The 25,227-nt window shown below is 35.3% G+C and overlaps 2 protein-coding genes across 5 annotated transcripts in view; one reads left to right on the top strand and one right to left on the bottom strand.

Annotated features, from left to right (window-relative positions):
* The window catches only part of IMMP2L (inner mitochondrial membrane peptidase subunit 2), a 483,378-nt gene that overhangs the window by 187,886 nt on the left and 270,265 nt on the right, over positions 1-25,227 (top strand). The gene's annotated exons all lie outside the window — the stretch shown is intronic.
* Positions 19,115-25,227, bottom strand: part of LRRN3 (leucine rich repeat neuronal 3) — a 41,690-nt gene continuing 35,577 nt past the window's right edge. For 2 of the 3 annotated variants that reach the window (XM_075081055.1, XM_075081054.1), the window contains one exon: positions 19,115-23,914. In XM_075081055.1, the coding sequence (XP_074937156.1) occupies positions 21,437-23,563 (2,127 nt within the window). In that variant the 5' untranslated portion in view covers positions 23,564-23,914 and the 3' untranslated portion in view covers positions 19,115-21,436. Of the gene's footprint in view, positions 23,915-24,561; positions 24,866-25,227 lie in introns of all 3 variants that reach the window. The other variant, XM_075081056.1, reaches the window with a different exon arrangement.

Here is a 25,227-nt window from a genome sequence, read left to right as displayed (position 1 = left end):
TAATTAAGGCAGTTAATTTTATAATTATTGTTGTTAGCCATGTTACTAATCTTTTCAAACTCTATAATCTAGAAAAAAACCTCCATTCTCTAATCTAATTACAGTTAATTAATTTCTAATATGGACAATTTTTCTTTCCTGCTCTTTGCCCTTTGCTTATACTGAAATTTTATCTTATGCTATCATATTGATAACTAGAGAAAACAGGTGTTTCTTGGTAGCTTAACTGACTGTAAATATAAGAGCTATTATTTCTTCAAGATTGATGTTGAATCTATCAATACATGTGGAATAAGTAATTATATATAACCCAGAATGCTCTCCCAGGTTGCATATAGTTCACAAGAAGCTTTTATCTAAAGTAGATCAGGTTGGTTTGGTGTGTATAAAATATAGCATTTCCTGATTTTCAGGAATGAGAGATCTATTTAGTAATATAACTAAACCATTATCAATATGTAAGTTAACGTTAGTTATAGTTAGTAATATAATTAACCATTGACAACACTGCATGTGCATTTATGAAATCAGAATCTTTTGAACGCTTGAATATCTCATATTGAATATAGTGGTGCTTGATTTCTACTCTGAACAGAAGTTGATAGAGCAAATTATGCAACCACCACAGAACTCTGGGTCTGAGTTTATAGGCACTTACATGCCTTAGTGTGTGTTAGTTTTTATTCTAGTATCTAGTCTTAGTCAATGATTGCAAGATTACAAAATTGTGAACATATCCTTATATGAATTAACAATATAATGGTAATCTAAATGCTGATATTTGTTTTCTTGTTTTTAAGGTGGGAATCAACCTTGTAATTTCTGCCATTTGTAGTAGTTGCTGGTTATTGTGAGTAACAATAATGTATGCTACAGAACATATGCAACTATAATTTTTTGTATGTAATAAGTAGGCTAGAGATTATGAATGACTCATTCTACTATGAAATTACTGACAATCATTTGTTTTTAAATAAAATAAGAAAGCAAGGGTGTATGAGCTAACTAGCAGCTCATAAAAATTGTTTGGGAGAATTGTTCAGTATAACACCTTAAGACAATTAGGAAAATGAGATTTCTAGTACACAGAATTTGAATAACTAGTAGAAAATATGAATCTTTCTCTCCTTTTTCTGACTAAATACGGTATATTGTATTGCACACAAGGGCAAAATATCCATGTACTTTATAAAGCAGTAATTCATGCTGAGTGGATATGAGCAGTCATTCAGAGAACAATTGATTTTACAGTATTGTAGACTGGGTTGGAAACTTGTGCATTCATTGCACTATATGCTATTAAAATTTATATATGAAGTTCACATTAAAGTGGCTGTTTTAATAGGAAAATATTTTAAAAGTGAAACTTAACCATCCTAACTGGAGAAGACTTTTTACCAGTATCTCCAAATCAATTGAAGTATGAAATCTCTATAAAGTTGAATTAAATAGAATAAAATACATAAATTACTAAATATTTTGCCTTACTGTGTTTAAATAAATTGTTAAGAACTATGAAAAATCTTTAAGAGTTTTGATATTTCCTAGACTAATGTGAAGCATTTAGTCAGTACTTTTTATAGATATTATTTGGCTATAATTTCAAAGTCTCACGCTTTCACAGTGATTAAAAAAAATTATGGAATCATAGAACCATGGAATGTTTTGGGTTGGAGAGGATCTTTAGAGGTCATCTAGTCCACCACCCTGCAATGAGCAGGGACATCTTCAACTATGACAGGTTGCTCAGAGCCCCGTCCAACCTGACCTTGATTGTCTCTAGGGATGGGGCATCTACCGCCTCTCTGGGCAACCTGTTCTGGTGTTTCACCACTCTCATTGTAAAAAATTTCTTCCTTATATCTAGTCTGAATCTATCCTCTTTTAGTTTAAAACCATTACCCCTTGTCCTATCACTACAGGCCCTGCTAAAAGTTTGTCCCCATTTCTTATAAGCCCTCTTTAAATACTGAAAGGCCCCAATAAGGTCTCCCTAGAGCCTTTTCTTCTCCAGGCTGAACAATCCCGACTCTCTTAGCCTTTCTTCACAGGGGAGGTGTTCCATCCCTCTGATCATTTTTGTGGCCCTCCTCTGACCTGCTCCAACAGGTCCTCCCTGTGCTGAGGGCTCCAGAGCCCTCAAGTCCTTTTCCCCAGGGCTGCTCTCAGAAAAAGAAATAGTGGCTTGTTTGCAGTTGGGATGAATGTGAAATTTGAATGAAGGAAAGGCATCATGGTAATGATTAGTATGTAATTACATTAAATAAGTTGCATTGGCTAGTCTGACTAGCATGAAGCAGGAAGAACCTGAAGCTACAAAGAGAGTGGAGATTTCCTTGTCACTAACCTATCTGATACTTTAGTATGAAATTATAAAGGAGATTCTATGGAGGAGACTGCACATGCAGAAAATTTTGAACAAACATGAACTCAAATATTACAGGTTCTTCCATCGTTAGCAACTTGACAAAAGAAAGGAATTACTGCTGCTGTAGCATGGCTGACTTATTAATTTGAGGAACAAGGGTTAAAGGAGACCTATATGACTCAAGACTTTAAGAAACAGATGCTCTAAGTACAGCTTAAGTCTCTGCATCTAGTATTTTCCACTGAGTTTCTGAGAGAAGCTAAGAAAATATCAAGGACAGGGATAAAGGTAGAGCTTAGAGGAGAGAATGTCAAGATTACAGGCATCGGCCATAACACAGAAGTAAGTGCTAGTAATCAAACTATTACTAAACTGGTTTTTTGTGAGAGAAGGGAACAAAACTCAATTGGATGTAATTAATTCTTGTTTTAAATGAAAAAGCACAAGAGTATCAGAAGGTAAAATGAAACCAGTTGCTTTTTTTTGAATGCTGTCTCACCAAAGGTAGCATGACTAATTAAGGTGTGGCTCTCCGAAATGTGTTCCTCCAGACACAGTAGGATTTTGACCCTGGTTGTGCTGTCAGTTTGAATGGTTAGTTATTAGGATCTCAAAGGTAGAATCAAAGGTTGTTCACTGTAGTAACAGGCAGTTCTTTTGCCTGTGGACAAAAAGCAAATCATTTCAGTGGTGTAGGGTGTTTGAAGTCTTAGAGAAAACTAGTCAAAGTGTTTTCAGCATACGTCAGGACCAATAAGCTTACCCCTGATCAATTCTTATTGCCTGTGGTGGTGATGTTGCAGTGAAAGATTATTTTGTGCTGTAAATGGGAAAAAAATGTGAAAATAGTTTGGAAAAGTTTTGTAATGAAATATTTTTAAACTAGAAGCTAATTTTTAAACTAGAAAAGCACATATATAGATATAGTGATTGTGAGATTAAACCAGTCATCACCTCAGATATTACTTATGATAAATACTTTTATTGATAGGGTAACCTTAGCAATTTTGTTAGAGATCCTGGGTCCTATGAAATTCAGGATGCAGGGAAGTTTTTTCTGTAGTCTGCTAGAGCCAATTTTTGTGCGTTGTAAGACCTAAGGGGGGCCTCCTGCCCTGGTGCAATAAATGTGAGGCTGCTGTGGTTCTGTGTCCCAGGTTTCCAGCCAGTGGCGAGGCTAAGCACACCTCCTGCATAGACATGTGCACACTCTGTGCAGTACACACACTTGGCGGGCCACACAGATCAACCCAGACAGAAAACAGTTTCTTTACCAGCATCAACATAAGCACATGAACATGAACAGCGTGGACAGCCTGATCTTGTTCCCCCCATCCAACTGGTCAGGATTGGAGTTTGCTATTGCTCACATCCAAACCCATGCACAACACATGGGTTTTAGATATTCAATTGTTCCACCCAGAACTGTGCCCTAGGCCCCAGTTTCCTACAGTTACTGCCACCCAGAGCTATGGGTACCCCAGACCTGCAGTCCCTATTGAATGAGTGGTACTGAGAAATCTCGTCCAACAGACATTCCAGTTTACCCTGATGCAGATCATGCACATAGACATGCAGACTGGAACGCCTACTTACACAGAAATATTTAGGGCTAGGGTTTAATGAGATAGGACAGACTGTGGTGATCAGGTACAACACAGCCAGACAAATACAATGACCAGCCACTGGCTTACATGTGAGTGGCCGTTTTTTTCCTTATGTTTTCCTTACTTAGAATCATAGAATGATTTGGGTCAGAAGGCACCTTTAAAGATCACTTAGTCCAAACCCCCTGCCATGCGCATGGACATCTTTCACTAGATTAGGTTGCCCAAAGCCCCATCCAATTTGACCTTGAACACTTCCAATAATGAAGAATCCAGAACGTATCTGGGCAACCTGTTCCAGTTTCTCATCACCCTCATCATAAAGCATTGTCTTCCTTATATCTAATCTAAGTCTACCCTCTTTTACTTTAAAGCCGTTACCTTTTGTCCTATCACTACAGTCCCTGATAAAAAATAAATTATCTCTATCTTTCTGATAAGCCCTCTTTAAGTACTGAAAGTTTGCAATAAGGTATCCCCAGAGCCCTCTCTTCTCCAGGCTGAACAATCCCTACTCTCTCAGCCTGTCCTCACAGGGGAGGTGTTCCATCACTCTGATCATTTTTGTGGCCCTTCTCTAGACCCACTCCAACAGGTCCTCCCTGTGCTGAGGGCTCCAGAGCTGGACGCAGTACTGCAGGTGGGGTCTCACCAGAGCAGAGCAGAGGGGCAGAATCACCTCCCTCGACCTGCTGGCCACGCTTCTTTTGATGCAGCCGAGGATACAGTTGGCTTTCTGGGCTGTGAGTGCACATTGCCAGTTCATGTTCAATTTTGCATTCACTGAACCGTACCAAATCCACCTTGATTCTTTCCTCCTGCCTTTCCTCCTTCTGCTTAAACATCCCATAATATATTTTATACAATCTGCAAATTATTTTTCCTCTCTGTCCCAGAAAAAATCTTAACACCTCTTTACGTAATAATCACCTTTAGATTGCAAAGTGTTTGGGGAGACAGTTTCTTTCCTTGAGTCACTTTGGTGGGTTTCAGACCAGGGACAACAGTCTAATAATTCTATAACAGTCTCAAGACTGTTGATTTAGTGTGCTTTGTTTTTGCAGATCAGTTTATTAGGGTTCCTCCACCTATCCTTATTAGAATGTTGGATACATTAGAACTCTAACTATTTTTTCCCAAATACTTGAGAAAGTTAAAAAGTTAACTCATCAGTTAAAAGGAAAGATGTTTTCACCCCTCTGCGTTTACTGTAAAATAAAACTCCTTGGCACATCAGGAGGATGCTTTGAATGCTAAACATTTACATAGAATAAAAAACTGCTTAGATGAATTCACAAGAGAAAAGTCAATGAAAGGCTGTTAAACAGGAATGTACATGAAAGTTCTCCTGGGTGAGGAAGTCCTTGAAGTCTGGAAATCTGAGGAGATGGTAGGACGTATTATGGGAAGGTAGATGGTAAGTCAGCCTGGTCGTGTGATCTTCACTAGGCATCTTCTGCTGAACATTGTCAGAGACAGGATACCAAGCTAGACAAGCTTGTGATTTGAATACAACTGTCATTGTATTCCTTTGTATATACTTGATTGTTAATTGATTGCTTAATAGTCAGAACTTAATATATCTGTAGCTTAGCTTACCAGAAAATTTATTTTATGATATGTTCCTTATTCCCACTAGCCAACGGTATTATCTCATATCCATTTATAAACTCTACTTATTATCAGCTTTCTCCTTTGTGACCGCATGTCTTGATTTCTGCTGCATTTTCTATGTATTTTTCTGGCAATGTTCCTGAAGGAATAGGTGGATTCTGTCTCCATTCCTTGTTCTTGTTTGTATCCTTTTTACATTTTTTTCTTTTTTCACCTACTCTTTCCACTTGTCCATTTTACTGTTATTAATTACTGCATTTCCAGTGGACTATCTAAAGCTCTAAGCAAGGTATTGTTTGGGCTGAATCCTTCCTCTGGGCCACTTTGGAAATATTGTCATGTTGTAAAGTAGTCTGTGCTTTTCCAAGCTCTTAAATTTCGTGGCACTGTCATTATGGTGGTGAAACTGCATGTTTAGGCTTACAGTCTGGGACATTACCTTACATAGGAGAGAATTATCCTTGATCAAACTGAAATTTCAAGGTTGAGGACAGAATGAAATGTTAAGAAGGAAGGACTGAAGGTATAGAACAAAACCATGCCCCAAATAAATGAAATTTTGAAATAATTAGTAGTACAAGAGGAAGGATCTTCCGGCTCATCAAAGTTTCATACTTTTTTTGGCAGGAGGAAGGCAATTTAGATCTTTTTTTCATGTTGATGGATTTATTCTAAATTTTTTATATTCCAGAAAAATAGATGCTAGTTATAGCTAGTTATAGCTAGTTACTCACATCTGCACTTGAAAAAAAGAAAAAAGAAGGAAAAATTCTTATATTCAGTTTCACAGTCTGTTGTTCTATGTTTATGCAAAACAATGCCATTTAGATATGTACAAGGAGCATCATAATGAAAATGGTAGAATAGGAGAAAAGGCATTCAAGAAATTCCTAAGAATTTCGTGCAAAAAAAGTAGACTAATTATATTTTAAATAAATATGGCCACATAATTAAAAAGTATGGAAATAGCTGTCTGCCTTATGAATACAGTTTTAAAATTTAGAAATTTAAAAGGCCTAGCAACCTACAAAAACTATAGCATCTCTGCAAGAAGAGCTCTTTGAATCATTTAAAAAGGAATAAGAGGATGTTCCTGATCAAATCTTTGGAGTAATTTCAGCTAAAATATTCTTGCTTCTCTGAGCAGGTTACATCACATGTATAATCTCTGGGGATATAGTTCCTCTGCAGAATTATTCCGGTTGGAAGATGAGTCATCTAGTTCAACCTCCTGCTCAAAACTATGAATCAGATCATGTTGCTTATGATTTTGTCCAGTTGGGTATTGAAAGCCTCCAAGAGTGGAAATTTCATAGTATGTCTATGCAACTTGATCCCAAGATAATTTTCCTCATAATTAATTATTTTTCCTATATCTACCTAAAGCCCCTCCCACCCAGTTTCAATTTATGGTGTTGTTGCTCATTTTTCTGCTGTGTGCCTCAGTGACATGCCAGGCTCTGTCTTCTTAGGCATCTCTTAGATGCTAAAAAGCTGCTACTTATTCCTCACCATCCTTCTTTTTTTCCAGGCTGAACAAGCCCAGCTGCCTCAGATTCTCTTCTTAGGGCACGTGCTCCAGCCCCCGAGAGCTTGGGAGCCTCCTACTGAACTTGCTCCTGTTGATCAATGTCTTTCTTGTACAGTGGGGTGGGGATCCACACAGACACATTATTGCAGAGGTTGTTTAACAAATGCTGAGTAAAAGGAATGTTTTTTCTCAACCTGCTGGCTACTCTCATGTTAATACAGCCCAGTATACTGTTGGCCTACATAACTACTGGGGCATTTAGCCAACTGTTCTTAAGACCCCCAGGTCTTCTTCAGCAGAGCTGCTCCCCAGTGAGCCACTCCCAGGTTTGTAGTCTTAGGGTTAGTCCATCCTAGGTGTGGGATGGTTGTCCAGACTGCCATGGCTAGTACTATGGTTTTTAGCACCTTTGTGCATACAATCTAGGTATATGAATGTGGGGTCTTTCCCGACTAATCAGGGCTGGTGAAAGTGATATTAAGCTAATGTACCTTTCTGTCAGATTAATAATGTTCAAATGCACTTGGACCCAAGCTAGTAAAAGCCTTGAAGTGCTGCACAGCACTTTATGGACTTGCTAATTCACATTTCTCTAAAGTGCATCTGAGAGGCATCTTTAAGTGTAGATATATCCTCAGAGACTCAACAGATCAGCTCTGTTTTTACATACAGACACCTAGTTGGCTTACTCAGTCTCTCTTCCTTCCAAGTTTTCAGTTAGTTTACTAACAGTTTCAAAATTGGTTAAAAAAAAATCCTTTTTTAAAAAAAGTTTCTGTTACTGTAGTCCGTTTGCCTCTTTTGCATCAGTATTTTCGTGTATAACTTAATATTAAATGAAATTATTCGTTTTACATCTTTCCTCTCCTTAATTTGATTGTTTTCTTTTTTCTCCCCTCTCCTCCTGCTCTTCCCTTTTCTTTTTCTTCAAGCTTTTATTCTGTGTGACATTGATTGGCTTCCTTTTTAGTGGAATACACTTACTTTGGATATGATTTAAAACAAACTTGAATACATTCCAGTGTCTTTTGTTATTGCGTTTAAATGGATTTTTTGAGTTAATCCTTTAAAATTAATTATTTTTAAAGAATTTTGAGGCTTCTTAAAAGCAACAATAAAAATTGCCGTAGCTCTGGTAATGTTTAGAAAAATCACAAACCTTAATTGGTTATTAGTGGCATTATAATTGGTACTGTTAAGCAGCTCCTGGACCTTGAGCTCTGTCTTTAATTAGAGACAGAAGTGTCTCTTTCCCTCTGAGATTTCTTTATGAAAGTATTTTGCTTAATAACACAGGGTTATCAGCTTCCAATTGTCTTCTGGATGAAACCTCCCAAATGACACTACCTGTTGTATCTGCCTTTCTCATTTTAGCCAGAATTTCCAAGCATGCTCTTCTTCATTGCTCAAACATTTACTACTTTTCACTTTCTAATAGATATTTTTTTATTGTTTATTTTACAATTAGTATTGTAACTTTTTCCTTGACACTTGGTGACTTATGACTTATTATGTATGGAAATTATTATTATCTACAGTTTCTGATTTTTCCTCCCTTTTCTTTGTAATACCTACATGGTCTGCACTTCATTTGTTAGCAACATATGCTAAGGTTTGTAATCTACCTTTTTTTTTTTGTTTTAAGTATTTTTTCCTTCCTTAGACTTTCTATTTTCTGAATATTTATGAGATGATAGTTTCCACACTCTTGATTAAAGTAAACCCCTACTCACTGAAAAGTCATCTCATTATACATACAGTTTGGCATACTTAATGTAAGGGTTCTAGCAAGAAGAATGTAGGTTATTTTATACACATCCAATGTGATGGAGTATTAATTTTGTGAAGGGAAAAGTAGAGTTCTGTGCAAGAATTTTAAACAAAAGAAGAGATGCTGATAGTGGGAGAGTGATGTTGCATGACATACAAAGACAGGGAACTTTCACGTGTAAGACAATTGAAGCAAAAAGAAATTTTCAAATGAAGGAGACAAAAGGAGGAGGAAGACAAACTGAAGCCTAAGAAATCCTGTAGGAAGATAATTGATAGAGATGAATAGCAGGCGCAGGCTCTTGCAAACTTTTTAGGTCAGGAGTAAGAATCTGAAGGAAACTTACATTATTTGTTGTATCTTAAAAAAATTTAGAATAGATCGTATGGCATATTTCTTTTGTTTGTAAGTAGATAATATCTGAACATATAGAACATTAATTTGCTGGTACTTAAAATTCTAGACTATCCAATATTTCTTTGATGGATATTGAATTATTTAATCCTGAAACAGATGATCTCCACAAAGTATTCTATTTTAAGCATTTTAAATAAATACTATTCTTTTCCCATTTTCTATTACTTAAAAATATATGTAATGTTCTCAATTAAATGAGTGATGTACATTGCTTTTGTCTTTGGTAGAGCCATGTATATGAACATTTTTGAGGGCCTTGGGTCAGATAGTTAGGTTCATGGGGCCAGGCTTCTAATGGTTCAGGGACATGCTTAGTAATGTTCAAAACATCCACACAGGTCAGAGTGTAGTACCTGTTAAATTCAGTGGAAGTTACACACCTAAGTGCTTTTGCTGTGTGAGGACGTACTGGTGGGCACATATCTACCTCTTGATTTGGTTGAGAAAAAACAACAACACTTTGACAATATGTTTTTTGATCCATTTATTTGAAACTATTTAGTTAACCAATGTTCAGGGCAGCAGAAGGCTTTTCTCTTTGGCGTTTGTGCTTTGGTGGAATATGTTTATTAGTGTATGCTTGTAAGTTGTAAGATGCTTTTGAAAGTCTGGATGAATAACATTATATATTCTTTCTCTTTTCTCTTTCTAATAATCCAGCCATTACCCAAGCTAGAAATAACATTACTGTAGCTCTAGTGGACATCTTCAATTTTAATTGGCTTTTGTAAGACCAAGGGAGAGAAAGTAAGCTTTAGTTAACATAATATTGTTTGAGAAGAATTGACTGCTGAAGTAAGTGGGGGAACATACTGCAGAGCTTTCAGGGTTGCAGGGTTGCCAGGTTCCTCTAGCTATACTTGAAATTTGCACTCAAATCCACAGAATAATTCAGCTTTTTTCTGTTCTTTTTTCATGTAATTGAAAATTATAAAATGATAACAAATAGCATAGAGAAGGAATCTCTGGAAATACATTTCATAGGACACTGGGAAAAAGAAGAAGCATTAGTAAAGTAGAAAGTAGTTAAGAGGAGGGCTGCATACTCATGCTGGTGTGATTTTGTGTAAGAGCAAATGGTAGATTAATGCTAAATGAATAGAAGAATTGTGAAGGGTGAGAGGGAGGTTGAAGTTCCTGGAAGGAAGTAATTTTGAATTGGACTCTAACAAACAGCCTGAAAGGCAACAGCGTGATTTGGATATGATAGTGTAAATATACATTTATAAGAGTTGTGACAGTGGACAGTGCTATTCTGGACTTGTCAAGCTAAGAGTCTTGAAGTCATGGTGATGCAGTTCATCCTAGCTTGAGTACTGAAATCCTCTTACATGCCTGTAGAAGAAATAGAACCGAGATAGTGGTGTGCATATGTTATATAATTTAGGTATAGATAGGTGAGCTTGTGCAAGCATTTTAGGAGAAAGCATTGTTTCATGTTTTGGCATACATTGTGTGGCACATGAATATTCAATACAGCACTTAGTTTGCTAAAAATGGGCATGTACTTCTCATAAATACCTGCAGAGCATTTATGAAATAAATTATGTAAGTCTTAAACACTTAGGATCAGTAAACACTTTAATTTTTGGAAAGCACAAAATCAGTAGTGAATTGGTAAAATGAATATGACTGCATCTTAGTGTGTCAAGTCAAAGTAATACAAAATGGAGTTATATGGCTTAATTTTTCTCAGAAGCTATCACTGTATTGCTGTTTATACAATAGTCTGACTAACTAGACAAAAATGCATTTTTAAAATAGCTACCTAAGTAATATATATTTACCTATCCCGTTTTATAGTAAATGTTAAGGTAAGATTAAATAAATCTAAGAGACTAAAATTAATAGTAACAGTTTGATTTAATTTAATCCTTTTATAAACTGATATGTAAAGAAAGACATAGCTGATTACCTGCAGTTTAATGATGGTAGTTGCTTTACTATAGTGAGACTAATTTTAAATGGTTGGTTTTTATATTGCATAGTTATTGGACACTGCACTTAATTTAAAAATTATAATTCTAACTCTGTAGCCCTTTTATCTTCCATTAAAATGTTAGAATATATAGGAATAGATGACTTTCATCATATTGTTCTGTGTCCTATAAAATCATTCTGCCATTATGCCAAAGCATTGTCTTTTAGCTGTCTTTACTAGTCTTTGGAGAATAACCCGGTTTCTTTGGTGCTATAAAGTATTCAGCTACATGTTTTTAAGTTTAGCTGAAATTCATCCTAGAGGCAGAAACAAAAAGACATTATAAATGTTAACAGCAGAGAGTACAATTTCATACAAAAAAATAAGAATTTCTGACAAGATTCTGCCCTCATATGTTATTCCCAACAGTCATCTCAAGGAATCTGACTTGTACTCACATGCTAAATGACAAAACTGCAAACCGTTGACCTGTAAATTGTAGTATATGAATGCTAAAATGCTTTCTTTATAGAATCTAGGTCTTGACTGGAAGAAATATGTAGAGATGAAAATTATCATCACTGTTTTTTTCAAAATTAGAATATTTCTCTTTCAGGTTTGTCTGTTTTTGACCAGTGGAAAGCCTGTGTTTATTTTACTTTTAAAAGGAGCACGTTCTTTCTTCTCTGTTGAGGTTCTGAAGCACAGCTAATTAACTATCAGGAAAGCTTTGAGATTTGTTTTTGTGTTTCCTAATTATTCAGTTAGCTTGAAAAGCAGCATTCATTTTCTACTCAGTTTTGTGTTGTCCATGTTGTTGCACACCTCAGTTTGGTCATGCCTCTCCTTGTTTTGTCTTGCAGAGATAACCTTCCCATTCATTTATCTATCCTTCAAGGTCTAGCGATCCAGGTGGTGTAATTGCTAGGCATAAAAAGATGAACAAGGTAATTCTTTCACTCTTGTGATGTTACTAGAAACCATATTTAGTGAGTTTAGTCCTTAAAAAAGAACATAAATAGGTTCATATTTACATCTCAATTTCTTCCTTGTCTTCTGTCTTCTACTGATAGAAGAAACTCTCATTGCCCTACCAGCCCTTGTTCTGGCACCTAGCTCTCAGGTATTTTTAAGTGCTGGAGAGTGAAATAAATACATGCTTCCGTTGGAGTCCAATTCTTGTTTGCTTTTCCATCTGCAGCAATAGTCTAAACTGAAGGGATCACCTATGAATACCTTGTTATTAACATGGGACTCCTCATGTTTGCTTTGTTTGCTTCCTTATCTGTGTGAACCTGAGAGCTGTCTATCTGGCTCACAACAATGTTGTCTGATCAAATCCACACACTGCAAATACAGGCAGGCAGCCTCGGGGTGATATATCATGCCAAATGTCATGGAGGGATCCTATTCTTGCATTGGTCCAGGGAAAGAGTGTAAATCTGCATGACATATGAAGATGAAGAGTAAAGTTGAGTTGGACTGTCAAAAGGAATCAAGCTGTATGTTTCATGATTATGGCTAGGAAAGTAGTTTTGTCTCATGTGTGGACATTCTGAAGCAGAAAGCAGTATCTAGGACAGGAGCTGTAGCCTTCCTTGACCCTTAATTTAGCACTCAGCTATGGAAGACTATCATCTCCTGTATGTACTTCATACTCAGCACTTCTGTTTTCACTTGAGCTCTAGCCAGGACAAACAATGAGAACAGTCCTGTATTCAGAGTGGTGCTCAGAACTCAATAATCTGTAGATCTTGGTAGTTTCTTTAATGGATAATTCCTGGAAGGAAGAATACGATTGTTTACCATGGCTGTTATGTTCTTCTAGGAAGTTATTTCCTTACCTTCCTTCTTCTAATTTAGTAGAGAATTCCTACTGAAGGAAATACTGTTCTGTGATTGAGGTGTTGTGTGACTGTATAGTTTGAATGGGTGGGAGAGAACCAGTGTATTCAACTTGTGAGAGAAATCCCATATTTCCATATTAGGGGGATATATTTTGTAGAGATAATAATATAAAAGTTCTTGGATCAAGAAGCTATAATTATTATGATATTTAATATCTTGTTCTTTTGGCCATTTACTCTAAATTGCTTGCGACACCTGAATATGTACAGCATATAGCTTTGTGATTCCCAGAAGCATTATGGCTATTTGCAGCACAGTGTGAAATTGTCATCAACACGAATAATGAACAGTTGCTACGTAAGGGTAACGAAGATGGAGTTGCTTTCCACTCTTCTAAACTGTAATGTTAAAAGGAACATCAGCTATTTTAGAATCAGGAACAGGCCATCTGCCCAAATTGCCTGCCCTTTCAGCTTTATCTCACTCCCATATTATTGTTATTATTTTAATCTGATTGTCATTACATTTTCATGCTTTGTTTCCCTGAAAGATACTTCACCTTAGTAGCAGATTGGTTTTACACCAGCATTTTCTTTAAGAATTCCAGGTCTTTCTTTAATATTTATATTTTGCTATTCAAATATTTTGCCTCCAAATATGATGTTTGCTTGATAATTTCTTTATTAAGTCAGACAACATCTGTCCTTCATGGCAGTGTTGGAAATGATGTGACAGTCTGGCAACAACAGTAGCAGGAAATAGGCAAAGGACCCACAGCGATGATGGAAGGGAGAGGAACACAGTGTTTGCATTAAGGCAAAGAAAAGGAGTTTTGGAATAAAGTTTAAAAGTAATTGAAGCTGAGAGAAAAAAAATTACTAAGTGAGAGATATTTGTAAAAAGCATTTTTTAGCTGCCAGAGGAATTTTATCTGTAGTTTTCAGCTTCATCTGAAGGGAGGAATGACTTAATAAAAGATTCAGTTTATTTGAAGACTCTTGATTTATAGTCTTGAATGTCTTTGTGGGATGAACTTTAGAAGGAATTAAACATTTTCCAATGGAACTTTTTAAAATCTGAAATTGTTGGTTCAATGAATATCGAATGTTCTACAAGAATGTCAACATTTCATATCAGCAATTAATTTCAGGTATTTTATTAATTCTTATTGTGTAAATACTTGTATTTGTTCTGTCACAGTAACTTGGCAAATGAAAATGGAAGGGTTTGTTCTTAAATGCCTAAAGAATCATATAAATCCTTTTTAATGTTCCAAGGACACTGGAACTTTCTCTCCCTTCCCCTGCCCCTTTTTTTTCTAAATAGGAATGAGCTTCATTAACTGTAAAATAACATCTTAGATAAAAATCAGTTCCCATCAAATATCCAATTTTCTTTTTCTATGGTTGTTCTTTCATAAGCATCTAGAGTTCTTTTTGATGCCATAGGATACCAGAGATATACGTACAGGATTGACAAGACCTATGAGAGATAGGAGGACGTGTCCTTTGGAGCAACACCTGAAAGTCAGGAGGGTTGCATCAAAGAGCTTTCAAAATGAAACTGGATATTTGTGTCTTGTTATAGCTTTGTTTATGTCATTAATCATCACAGTTTACTGGTTATTTAACTGGTTAGCCAAATAATAAATAGTATAGCTATCTGTATAATGTATAGACTTTTCTTAGGTGAATATACTTTTCATTTTTTATGAAAAAAGATATGGATATTCTTTTCTTGGCATTAATTAAATGTAAACATTATTTTTTGTAGTTGTAATTCCTAGAAATAGAAATTACACAGTCATAGTTTTTGTTTCATTCATGTTTGGTAGCTCTGACAATTGATCATAATCTCTTAAGCAGCCAAAGACAAAAGTTATTTGTCCATTATTTGAAAAAAATAGTCCAGGTTTATGACCATTTGCAGTCTTTCTTTTACAGTTGGCTTCTTTGAAGATCAGTCTATTTAATTTTTTAAAATTGAAAATGGGAAGGCACTTCAATGTAACTGCAGCTTTATACCTCTCTGAGAATACTGTAGTCAAGTAGGTGCATGTACACTACTTTTATTTAAAGTTTTTCTTTAGTGTTCAAAATAGCGAGTCTTTTAAATATGTTGTCCAACTGGCTTAACCTCATATCTCTCTTTGAAAACTCTGGCGATAGAAATGAAACACTATTTAAAGTAACCAGAACGATAATATAACTATAGTCGGTCACATACCATAGGGTCAGTTTTCATTATTCATTTCTAGTTCTACTGTATGCTTATGCTATTTACAAGTGATGCTTGTACATTTTGTCTCAGAATACTGAAGTGCAGCTAATCATGAACAGAATTTAGTCTGAATCATTAGATTATTTTCACACTGTCCTATAATATAAACATTAAAGAGGACTCAACTCCCTCAGAGCTTTTATTGAACCTGAAGTGAATAGCACAGTTCTCGGTTTCAAAGCACAGTTGTCACTAGACGTGTTATGGTCATGTATTTTAACATTGCAGTCATGAAAATCTTGCCAAGTTTCAGTAATAAATCAAACTGAATTTATCCATATAAAAGACTAATTGCAATTCTCTTGTTTAATATCCAACTTCTAGAGTTGTTATATGGGTAAATTAGTTTGGTCACTTACTTGTCATCTTCACAAACTTTGGCATCTAGGTTGAGTTTTATTCTCAGTGTCTTGTTTTTATGTTTACTGAATGGTTAGATAATCTTTCTCTTGTTTTGATAATCTTCCTCTTTTTCTGTTGTAGCTTAGCATATTCCATGAGTATGTATGCTGCCTTTTCCTGAGAAGATTGGTTCCAATTATTTCCAATGGTATTAAACTGGAAGATATTCAGATTACAGATCTGGTACATCAACCAACTGACCTACCAAAACAATTGGTTTGGAAGGTCAACCAATATTCTAGCAATATGCATTTTTTTTCCTACCTAGCAGTTTATTCCAACCTCTTTCTACTGTTGTTCATGGGACACAAAAGTGTTCTTAAAACATCACTTTTATATCTATTGCTTCCCCAACAATTTTATTCAAGATGCCTTTCTGTAAGCTATGTTGTGATGAAGTATCATGATCTTCAGTAGGTAAAACCAGTGAATTTTTACTCTGGATATGTTTCTAATCACCTTGTTTCTTACCTCTACAAAAACTGATTGCAATTGTTAATCTGTTTCCAAGAACATTTTATCACCTGTAGCACGAGGTGAATTGTTAGTCTTGGTTTGGTTCTAGTGGCTTGTGTTCAGTGGCTTTTCTCTCTGTTCCATTAACTATATCCTCCAAAATGTCTTCTGTAGTTTTCAGACTTAACTTGTCATACTTACTGTACACTTTCTGCTATGTAAAGTTTCTTGTCTTGTCAGTGCCCCACCTCAACTCTGGTTTCACTCCATGCAGTTTATTACTACGAATTGTTTTCTTCCTTAAGTCTGACAGAGTGATAGTTTTCATTTTTTCCCTCTGTAAAACCTCAATTCTTCTGGTATTGTCTAGTATGTGAACTTATTTTCTAGACTGTAGAGGTATTTTCTTCTGAAACGTCTCTTTTGGTTTCAGATAACAAAAAATATTGTATAAGATTATTGTTGATCATTGTGTCTCTTCTATTACTGGCCAGCACAAGACTGAGGGAAGAATCTCCATTTCTTTTTAAGTTATCTTGAGGTCACTGCTTAAGGCTACACCAGCAAAATGAGTTTTATTAGTGAATTTTGGAAATGGAAATTTCCTTTTAGGATGTAAATCAACATTTATTGTGTGAGTTTTTTTAATCTAAGTTTTTCAGCTAGTATTTGGAGTTATGATTTCACATCATTGTAGCTACAGCAGAAACTTAAATGTACATACGGAAGTTAGCATTTGCCTGTGTTAGCTGTTGGAATATTGGAACTGATTTTTGTAAATGTTTTACCAAGAAGTAAATGCTTAATCTTTTTATGAATAAAACACTACTTTTCAGTCTAGTAGGTTATAGAAAGAAGTAACGTAGCTGAATTAGAAAACTGAATTTAAAAGTCTTTTCAGTCATATGTTTTAGGTATTGCCTAGCCAGACATTTCAAACACTCATGTTTGCCTTCTCTCTTTCCTTAGTAGCATATTTTAGAATGAGGTTTGCTGTCAAATGCCAAGATAAAATTAATCTATTTCTGAGCTACTATTTTCTGGTTTGAATAATCAGTAAGTACTGCTTTCAATGCATTGGATTCCTGAGAGAAAACTATTAAATAAATGAAAACACAGGTATGTAACAATGTTTTTCTCTGTTTCTGAGGAAATGAAGTATAGCTCATTGTCAGTTCCAACCTCCATTAAGGAGAGTAAACATCCTAATTAATAAAAGACAGAGAAACTTTAGCCCTCTGCCTTGTGTGGGAAAAACAACCTTCCTCTAAATGAAGAGATTATCGAAAAGTATAGTATACCACTATTAGGAAGTTCTTCCTGTACATTTTTAACAGATTACACTTTGCTGAAAAAATTGTTAGACTTTTTCAGCATACGTCTGTGAAGTGATGTAAGTTAAATGTACACTAAGCTACCAAAGCTAAAAGGCGGATTTATTACTTCCTAATGACCCTCAGGCTTATAGAATAGTATATCTGTGGAAAGAACAGCTATCCATTTTTACACACAGCTACACAAGAATCCCACTGCTCACCTGGAGCTTCTGTGGGGATTTTAATATCAAGAATGTCTTTGGTCATGGAGAAAAAATGAATCTTTTTAGAGATTTGTTAGGCTAATATCATGGAGATGTTTCTGTGTAGATATTAAAGATGTTATGTTTATATGGATAGTAGGTGGTTCAGAGTACTGCTGTTGAAAGCATTGTTATGTGTTCTACAAGATACTACTTCTGTATAGTTGATAAAATAATGCAATACCGATATAATGAAATAAAGGTCTGCAGACAGGCTAACATGTTGCCAATAGTACAGAAGTACTTCACACACACACACACACACATACAAAAGTGTATATAATAAAAGGGTCAACCAAGCATTAATTGAATAATATACATGTTGAAATCTAATTTAAGGATGTTTAAATGGCCTCACCTCCAACATGCTTTTTGCCGTTAACATCTTACAGTAAATAGAATTTGATCAAAAAAAATCACTAAAATTACATTTTTGTTAGAAACATGTAAAATTTCAGTCTAAAGGTGTTTAACATCTCAGTAGAACACTGAAGAATTGTAATACTGTTGACATGTAAGTTCATTGATAAATGGATGCTGATATTAACTTGAATGTGCTACTAAGAATGTCTTTTTAAAGTTTTAATCTAAATCTGCAAGGATTTCTTTCTGCAGATCCTTTGGTGAGAACTCTTTGAAGGCATATCTCTGTTCTCATTATTGTAGTTGTATTCCTTCTTTGTACCCCATCAGTTAGGTACCCCTACCAAATCACAAATGTTTTATTCTGAGTCACTAAAAATTCTCTGATCTCATAACTTATTGTAGACACACTTTTGACCCTGTTCTTATGGACATTTTCCTAGTATTTCTTGAAGTTTTACTTTTGGGTGATAGCAGTTGAAAGCTTATTTACACAAATAAAGAATATTACTCAGTGATGGTTAGTTACGGAAGGTGCATCTTTTTGGTGTGCTGAAAAAAAAAGCTCAGCATATTCTTTCAGAGATACTTCCAGAGAAAGGAAGGTACAGAGTTGTAAAATGGCTTAATCCTCCTTAATCAACGGAGGATTGCCTAGTTACTTTGAGAAAATGCTGCTATATTTCTCTTTTGGGAGGTATGAAGGAAATAATTTACATCTTAACAATTAGCAACGGGGTAATCCATTTCTTCTAAAAATGTAAGGTATATTTTAATTTGATATCAGTATAAAGTATAGAACGATTCAAATATTTGTGAGATATATTGAGTTACATTTCAGCTATCAGAAGTTTAGTATGAGAATTCTTCCATATAAAAATGCATTTTATCTGTCAACAAAAACTTTTAATAAAATATTTAAATAAAGTAAATAAAGCCTTTTTTTATACTGTGAGGGGGAAAAGTCTTCTTATCAGTGCTCCACATTAGACTTGTATTCACGTGCTGTTTTATAACATTGTGCAGAGATGGTTTTGCCTGAAAAAATTAGATTTTAATTTCTAAACTCTAGGAGTTGTAAGTTCTAAATGTAGCTTGGTTCCAAACGTAAATGTACAATATATACCTAAAAGTTTCTGCTGATAAGTACAATATCTGCTCGGTGATGGGTCCCATTTCAGCTACCATTTCTCGAGGAAGAGCTCGGCTCTGGAAGCTCTGTCCATAGTGCTGCCATCTGTCATGCCATGACAGCATTTCTCTGCTCAGTCTCAATGTGCCTTTATGTGCAATAGCGATTCATCAGATTTGTAAAGTTCCTTCTTCAGTGAAACATGTCGACTCTATGAATATCCTAAGTTTTTGTAGTTTAAAATTAGTATAAGTTTCGTCTTTCTGCCTTTAACAACTTTGAAAATTACCTTTACATAATTTAAAAATCCTGGGATTTAACTATAAAAAGGACATTTTTAATGTGAAAGCAAGGTATTCATTAGTACTAGGTGAAGTGAAATTATTATTCCACATTATAAGTGTTTACAGACCAATAATATTATGAAAGTATGCAGCAAACTATAAATAAGTGGAAAAGTTGTTCTCTAAATACAAGAAGTAACTCGTCTTCTTATACCTACAAAAATTCTGTCAGTGATTCCACAGAAATGTTTACTTCAGCCAAGGCTAGAAAGATAAAGTGTATCTTATTATAGAGTTTAAAGAATGTTAAAGTCTACTAAAGGCTTACAAGAAATGTTTGTTACTCCTATTTTTACTTTGTCATTCAAGCTACCTATGCATTCTGTGAATATTTACTTCCTTAAGCACAATATTCAGGGATAACAATTTTTTTTCATTCTTCCTATTTGTTTTCATATATATGAACCAAAATGACACAAAAATTTTACTGTTGCTTTCTTCATAAGGAGATACCACATCTTTTCATCAGGTAGCTTAATGGTCAGATGTCTTTACTGGGCTTAGTAGTAGTCACTTTTTCCACCCTAACAGAACTGGGTTTAGCTTGTAATCAGCATTCTGATCAGCAGCTTCTTGTGCACATTTGCTGCTTATGGGCCCAGTCCTACTCCCGTGAGAACTTCAGCTTCAATATGAGTAGTCAGGTATTTATTGTTCTCTTTTCATTTTGTTTCAATTCATTTCTACTAATAATGTTTCTGTCAGTCATTTATTGCTTGTTACATTGTAAAAGCTGAGGAGGTTTATAGACTAGTCAGTTGTTATTGCTGAACAGAAATTTGCAGGTCCAGAATGAAAACCTTAATATCATTTAAACTGTTCAAGCTATTTGAGTTTCCTGTATGGCCAGCCTCAAGTTTAGACATTATTAATAAGTGAATTACCCTTTTGACTGAAGACAAAATATTGGACTTATATTATCTGTGTCTAAACATTGCATTCAGTTTTCAGGCTTCTGGGAAAATACCAAAGCAGCTCAAAATTTGCTGTTATCAGTAGCTAACAATCTATTTCCCTATCAGTCTTACGACTCCTTCCCACCCTCCTTCTCTCTTCTTCCTCCCACAATAAGCAAAGTGTAAAATATCATTGTTATTATTATAAGTACTTTATGAAAATATTTAATTGTGTGGTTTATTGCAGTTATACAGCCTAACCAGCTAAAATATCCTATATGTTCAGATTGGAGTTTTAACAGGAGAATATGTAAGGAGATATTTTATCAGACATTAGAATGAGTTTGTTTATTCCCAGGCATGAGCTCCCAGAATGTTTTGTTTTTCAGAAACAAACAAGCCAAAAACTATTTTGATTTTAATCAAAAATGTATTTTCCTCATAAAAAAAATTCACATACTCACTGTGTCTACTCTACAGAATTTGTCCATTTCATTACACCATGTGTCAATCCTAGTATATCTGTTCACTGCAAAAACTCGTGGCTAGTGTGTGTAATACAGCACAGGAGGAGGTATTGCTCAGTTCCACTACTTTTATATAATAATTAAAAAAAAAAAAATTACAGAAAATGTTCTTGGCTACTTGCACTGTATTCCAGACTTAAAAGTCCCATGAAAGTTCTAGAAAATGAAGTTAGTTGTACTTGGTTGGTAGAATACCCTTAGAAGCCAGTTAGTTAAAATTCTTCTCGTATGCTGAGTCAGTACCTATTCCCATTTGTCAGCAGCAGCTAAGTCCAGGTGTCTAGCTCCTAAAAGAAATACTTTGTTTTGCTGCCTTTTTATTCAGCACAAATGCAGTCATGTGCTTTTTATTTCAGAAATTAAGTGATATAGTGACTTATTTATGACATATTGGTTGGTACTCCTATTATAGTTGCTTTTACTTCCATTGCGGTGCTTTTTTCTTTGCCCATGTCCCAAAGACTGATTAGAGGAGGATAAAGCTCACTGAGTGAAAAGGATTGTTTCTTCAGGTAATTCTTTAGAGAGCTGTGTCCGACGTCATAGTTCATCTCTTGTGAGATGCAGCTGTAGAGATATATCACAGAGATGATTCCCAAAAGAGCACCAAGGCAGGCAAGGAATCCTATTATGCTGTTCTTTTCATAGCCTTTCGTTGCCAAGTCCAGTCCTTTTGTGGTTACGTTGACACATTTTTTCTTATTCTGTGAATAGACAGTGGGAATATCTATACAAATTTTGTATTCTGTTGATGGATTTAGATGTGTAAGATTATATACCTTTATATCAGATGGTATTCGAGCGCTCTGTGCAGCTTGAGAGTTTTCAGCTTTCAGAAAGGCTGTCCATCTAACACTGGACTTCAGAATTTTAGAACTTGCTTTCCATGAAACCAAAACAGAATTAGATTTTATATCTTTTATTTTAATATTCAAAGATCCATGGCTGTCCTGAGGGAATGAGCCATCCACTTTAATCATGACTGACTTTAGGTCTGCCCCAACTAAATTTGTTGCTATACATGTGTATAAGCCACTTTCTTTTTCTGTTATATCACTTATGTCTAATGTTCCTTCAGAATGAATGTAGTATTTATTGGAAATAGTATTAGGCAAAAGTTTGTGTCCTGATGGTGTTATCCAGTAGATTTCAGGTTCTGGTTCTGCTGTTGCTCTGCAGTGCAAGGAAATATGGCTGCCAGTTTTTAAATCCAGAGCAGATGGAAAACTTTCAGGAGCTATCAGGGGGAGACAGATTTCCATCATTTCCCGGAAGTGTATCTGTCTCACATTCTGTCCTTGGTATTCAGGAGGGTCTACACAAAACAGGGACTCTGGCTCCATGAAGCGAATGTTTGTTTTATTCATGTTAATCCAGCGGATGACACAATCACATCTAATGGGATTGCTGTGTATACTAACCTCTTTGAGGTTAGGCAAGGATTCTATTGTACTGCGGTACAGGGCACTCAGCGCGTTGCTGTTGAGCATGAGCGATTCCAGCTTGGGAAGTCTGTAGAATGCATTTGGATGAATGTATGATAATCTGGGGTTATTGGTAGCTTCTATTTTTCTTAAATCTGGCAAATTATCAACAGCAAGACTATCTATAGAAATAAGTTCAGGCATGTTATTAATTCCCAACTCTTTTAGGTGCAACATATTGCTAAAATCTCCTCGTCGTATTCTGTTAATGGGATTCTTATTTAGATCCAGAAATTTAAGATTTGTAGCCTTTTGAAGAGCAATGTGGGGCACTTTGATAAATCTGTTGTCATAAAAGGAGATGCTTTCTAAATTGTCAAGGCCAACCAGAGCATTATCTGGTATTTCAGTGAGATTTATGCCTGCTAAAACTAGGCTGCGCAGATTGATAAGAGGTTTAAAGTTCATATCTTCGATTCTGATTATTGGGTTTTCTCCAATCATGAGAATTTCAAGATTAGGAGTAGCTTCAAACCACTTCCTGTTGATCATTTGCAGACCATTTGAGTTGAGATGAAGTCTGAGAAGATTATTGAGGCCAATGAAAGCCCCCGGTGCAATCACAGAAAGCAGGTTATGATTAATATAAAGCTCTTGTAAATTGTGGAGTCCAGAGAGACATTCTTCAGGGAGTTCAGTAAGTTTGTTTTCTTCAAGGTACATTGAAAGCAACTGTGGTATCTTTCTAAGATTAATACTGGTCACTGAGGATAAATTGTTCTGAGATAAATCTAGACCAGTTAAATTCACTGGCAAGTCTACTGAATGTTCAATTTTTGCAATATTGTTAGTCTGTAGAAGTAGAACCTGTGTGTCAGCAGGCAGTCTGGCTGGAAAATTAAAAAGGCCTAAGTCGTTACAGTCCACTGTGGGAGCCTCCATGTACACAGACCTGGGGGTGAACCATGGTCTGATCTCACATATACATGACTCTGGGCAGTCTGCTTTTTTTTCTACAGCTTGTACTAGTGCAGTGATAACTAAGCCAAGTAGAAAATTGATTTTGAGTTGCATGTCCTTCATCTTAGCTCAAATGTTCAGAAAAGTAACACACCCTTTCGTATTCCACAATTGTGGTTATGGAATTCAGTATGACCTCGTCAATTGATAATACACACACTTGCATTTGTCAAATGATGATCGTGAAGGACTTTCTTCCTGAGGATAAGTGATAAATTTGTAACCAACTTGTCCAGTAGTAAGAGGCATTTTGTGTAAATGAAGGTCACTCTGTCCTTGATGACATAAAATTGATAAGCTTTGTGAAGATGATGTATGTATAGATGGTCATAGGAGATTAAGCAATTCATTTATTTAGTAGTATTAACTTCAAATCCCATGATTGATTAGTGTTTGCAGGAATGACAGGATGACCTAAAATAGAAGAAGAGGAAATAATTAGTATAAGAAACTATAAAGTTATAAATTAATTTAGCCATCTTTTGCTCTCTGATGTTAATTATTGCGAGTAAGAAAAGAAAATGACTGTGGTGTCTAGAGTATTGTAGTGGTATCCAGATAGCATAAATGAAGTTAATATAGTAATATATCTTCAGAGTTGTAGCTTGTCATACATCCAGTGAAGCATTGCTCTACAGGAAGATGAAGATCCACAAAGTACAAAGCAAAATATATCAGTGAGATTTTTCTACATATTTTATGCTCCTTTAAAATATTTTCTTTTTTCTTGTAGTTATCACTAGAAGCAAACTAAGTTCTGTTGGCTTTGAAAATGTAAACACTGAGGAAAATCCTACAGAGCATGAATATTTAACTTTTGAACATGAAGTTTGTAAATATAAGGAACATACTTTATGTGTAATCAAAGGAAAAAGGAATGGGTGGATCAATACACATTCCTAATGATGACATTCTCTAGGCAAGCCTGTGAGATATTTATACAGAAATATACAAAATTGATAATCTACAGGTTTTATAATTTTCTAATTCTTTTTGTAGCTGCTGTTTGGGAAGAAATCTTGTTTTTTGCATTAGAGGAGTAATTAGAAAGAAATATGTACCTCTTAATAAATAGCTCATCATCTTGTCAAATTCAGGCTAATTACTAGCTTGCTTACTTTGGCTTCAATAACTTCAATTGCAAGGAATAATAATAAGAACAGAAAAGTGTCTTTAGAGTGATAAGAAGGAAAAAAAAATCTACACTAGCAATTGCTTCTTTGGTCTGTAGCTCTGCAAGGATCTGAAATTTGCTATGAAGTTGCAGACTGTCTTCGTGTCCCAAATTATAGTAAAGACTGAAGCCTTAGCATCTTGAAGCATCAGATGTGTCGTCTCCAGATTTTTGGTATGTACTTGTTTTTTCTGGGGAAAAAAAAAATCCAACTATGAGTGTACATTGTGTTCCAAGCCATATAATTCAAAAGCTGTGTTTTCGTATATGAAGTAGTACACATGAACTGCTTCATTTGCTTCAGAATATAGACTTTGCACTAACTTTAAATGGACTTTGTCTCAGAAGACTGTCATATGATACACATTTATGCCCTTTCTCCCCTTGCCTCTAGTGTTAAAATTCACAGTGACATTGTTTACATACTGTAAGATAAGATCAATGCTTCATTGACATTGATAAATAACTTTTGAGGTGTTGCTGGTATAGACAGACAGAATTACAAAAGTCAAGTGTCAAGGATTTGGATTTTAAGTTTCCTTTCCAGGCCCAA

Source organism: Phalacrocorax aristotelis, chromosome 1 (genome assembly GCF_949628215.1).
Source record: "Phalacrocorax aristotelis chromosome 1, bGulAri2.1, whole genome shotgun sequence".
Taxonomy (NCBI): Eukaryota; Metazoa; Chordata; class Aves; order Suliformes; family Phalacrocoracidae; genus Phalacrocorax; species Phalacrocorax aristotelis.
The sequence above is the reverse complement of the archived record's forward strand: the minus strand, read 5'-3'. Positions and strand labels throughout refer to the sequence as shown.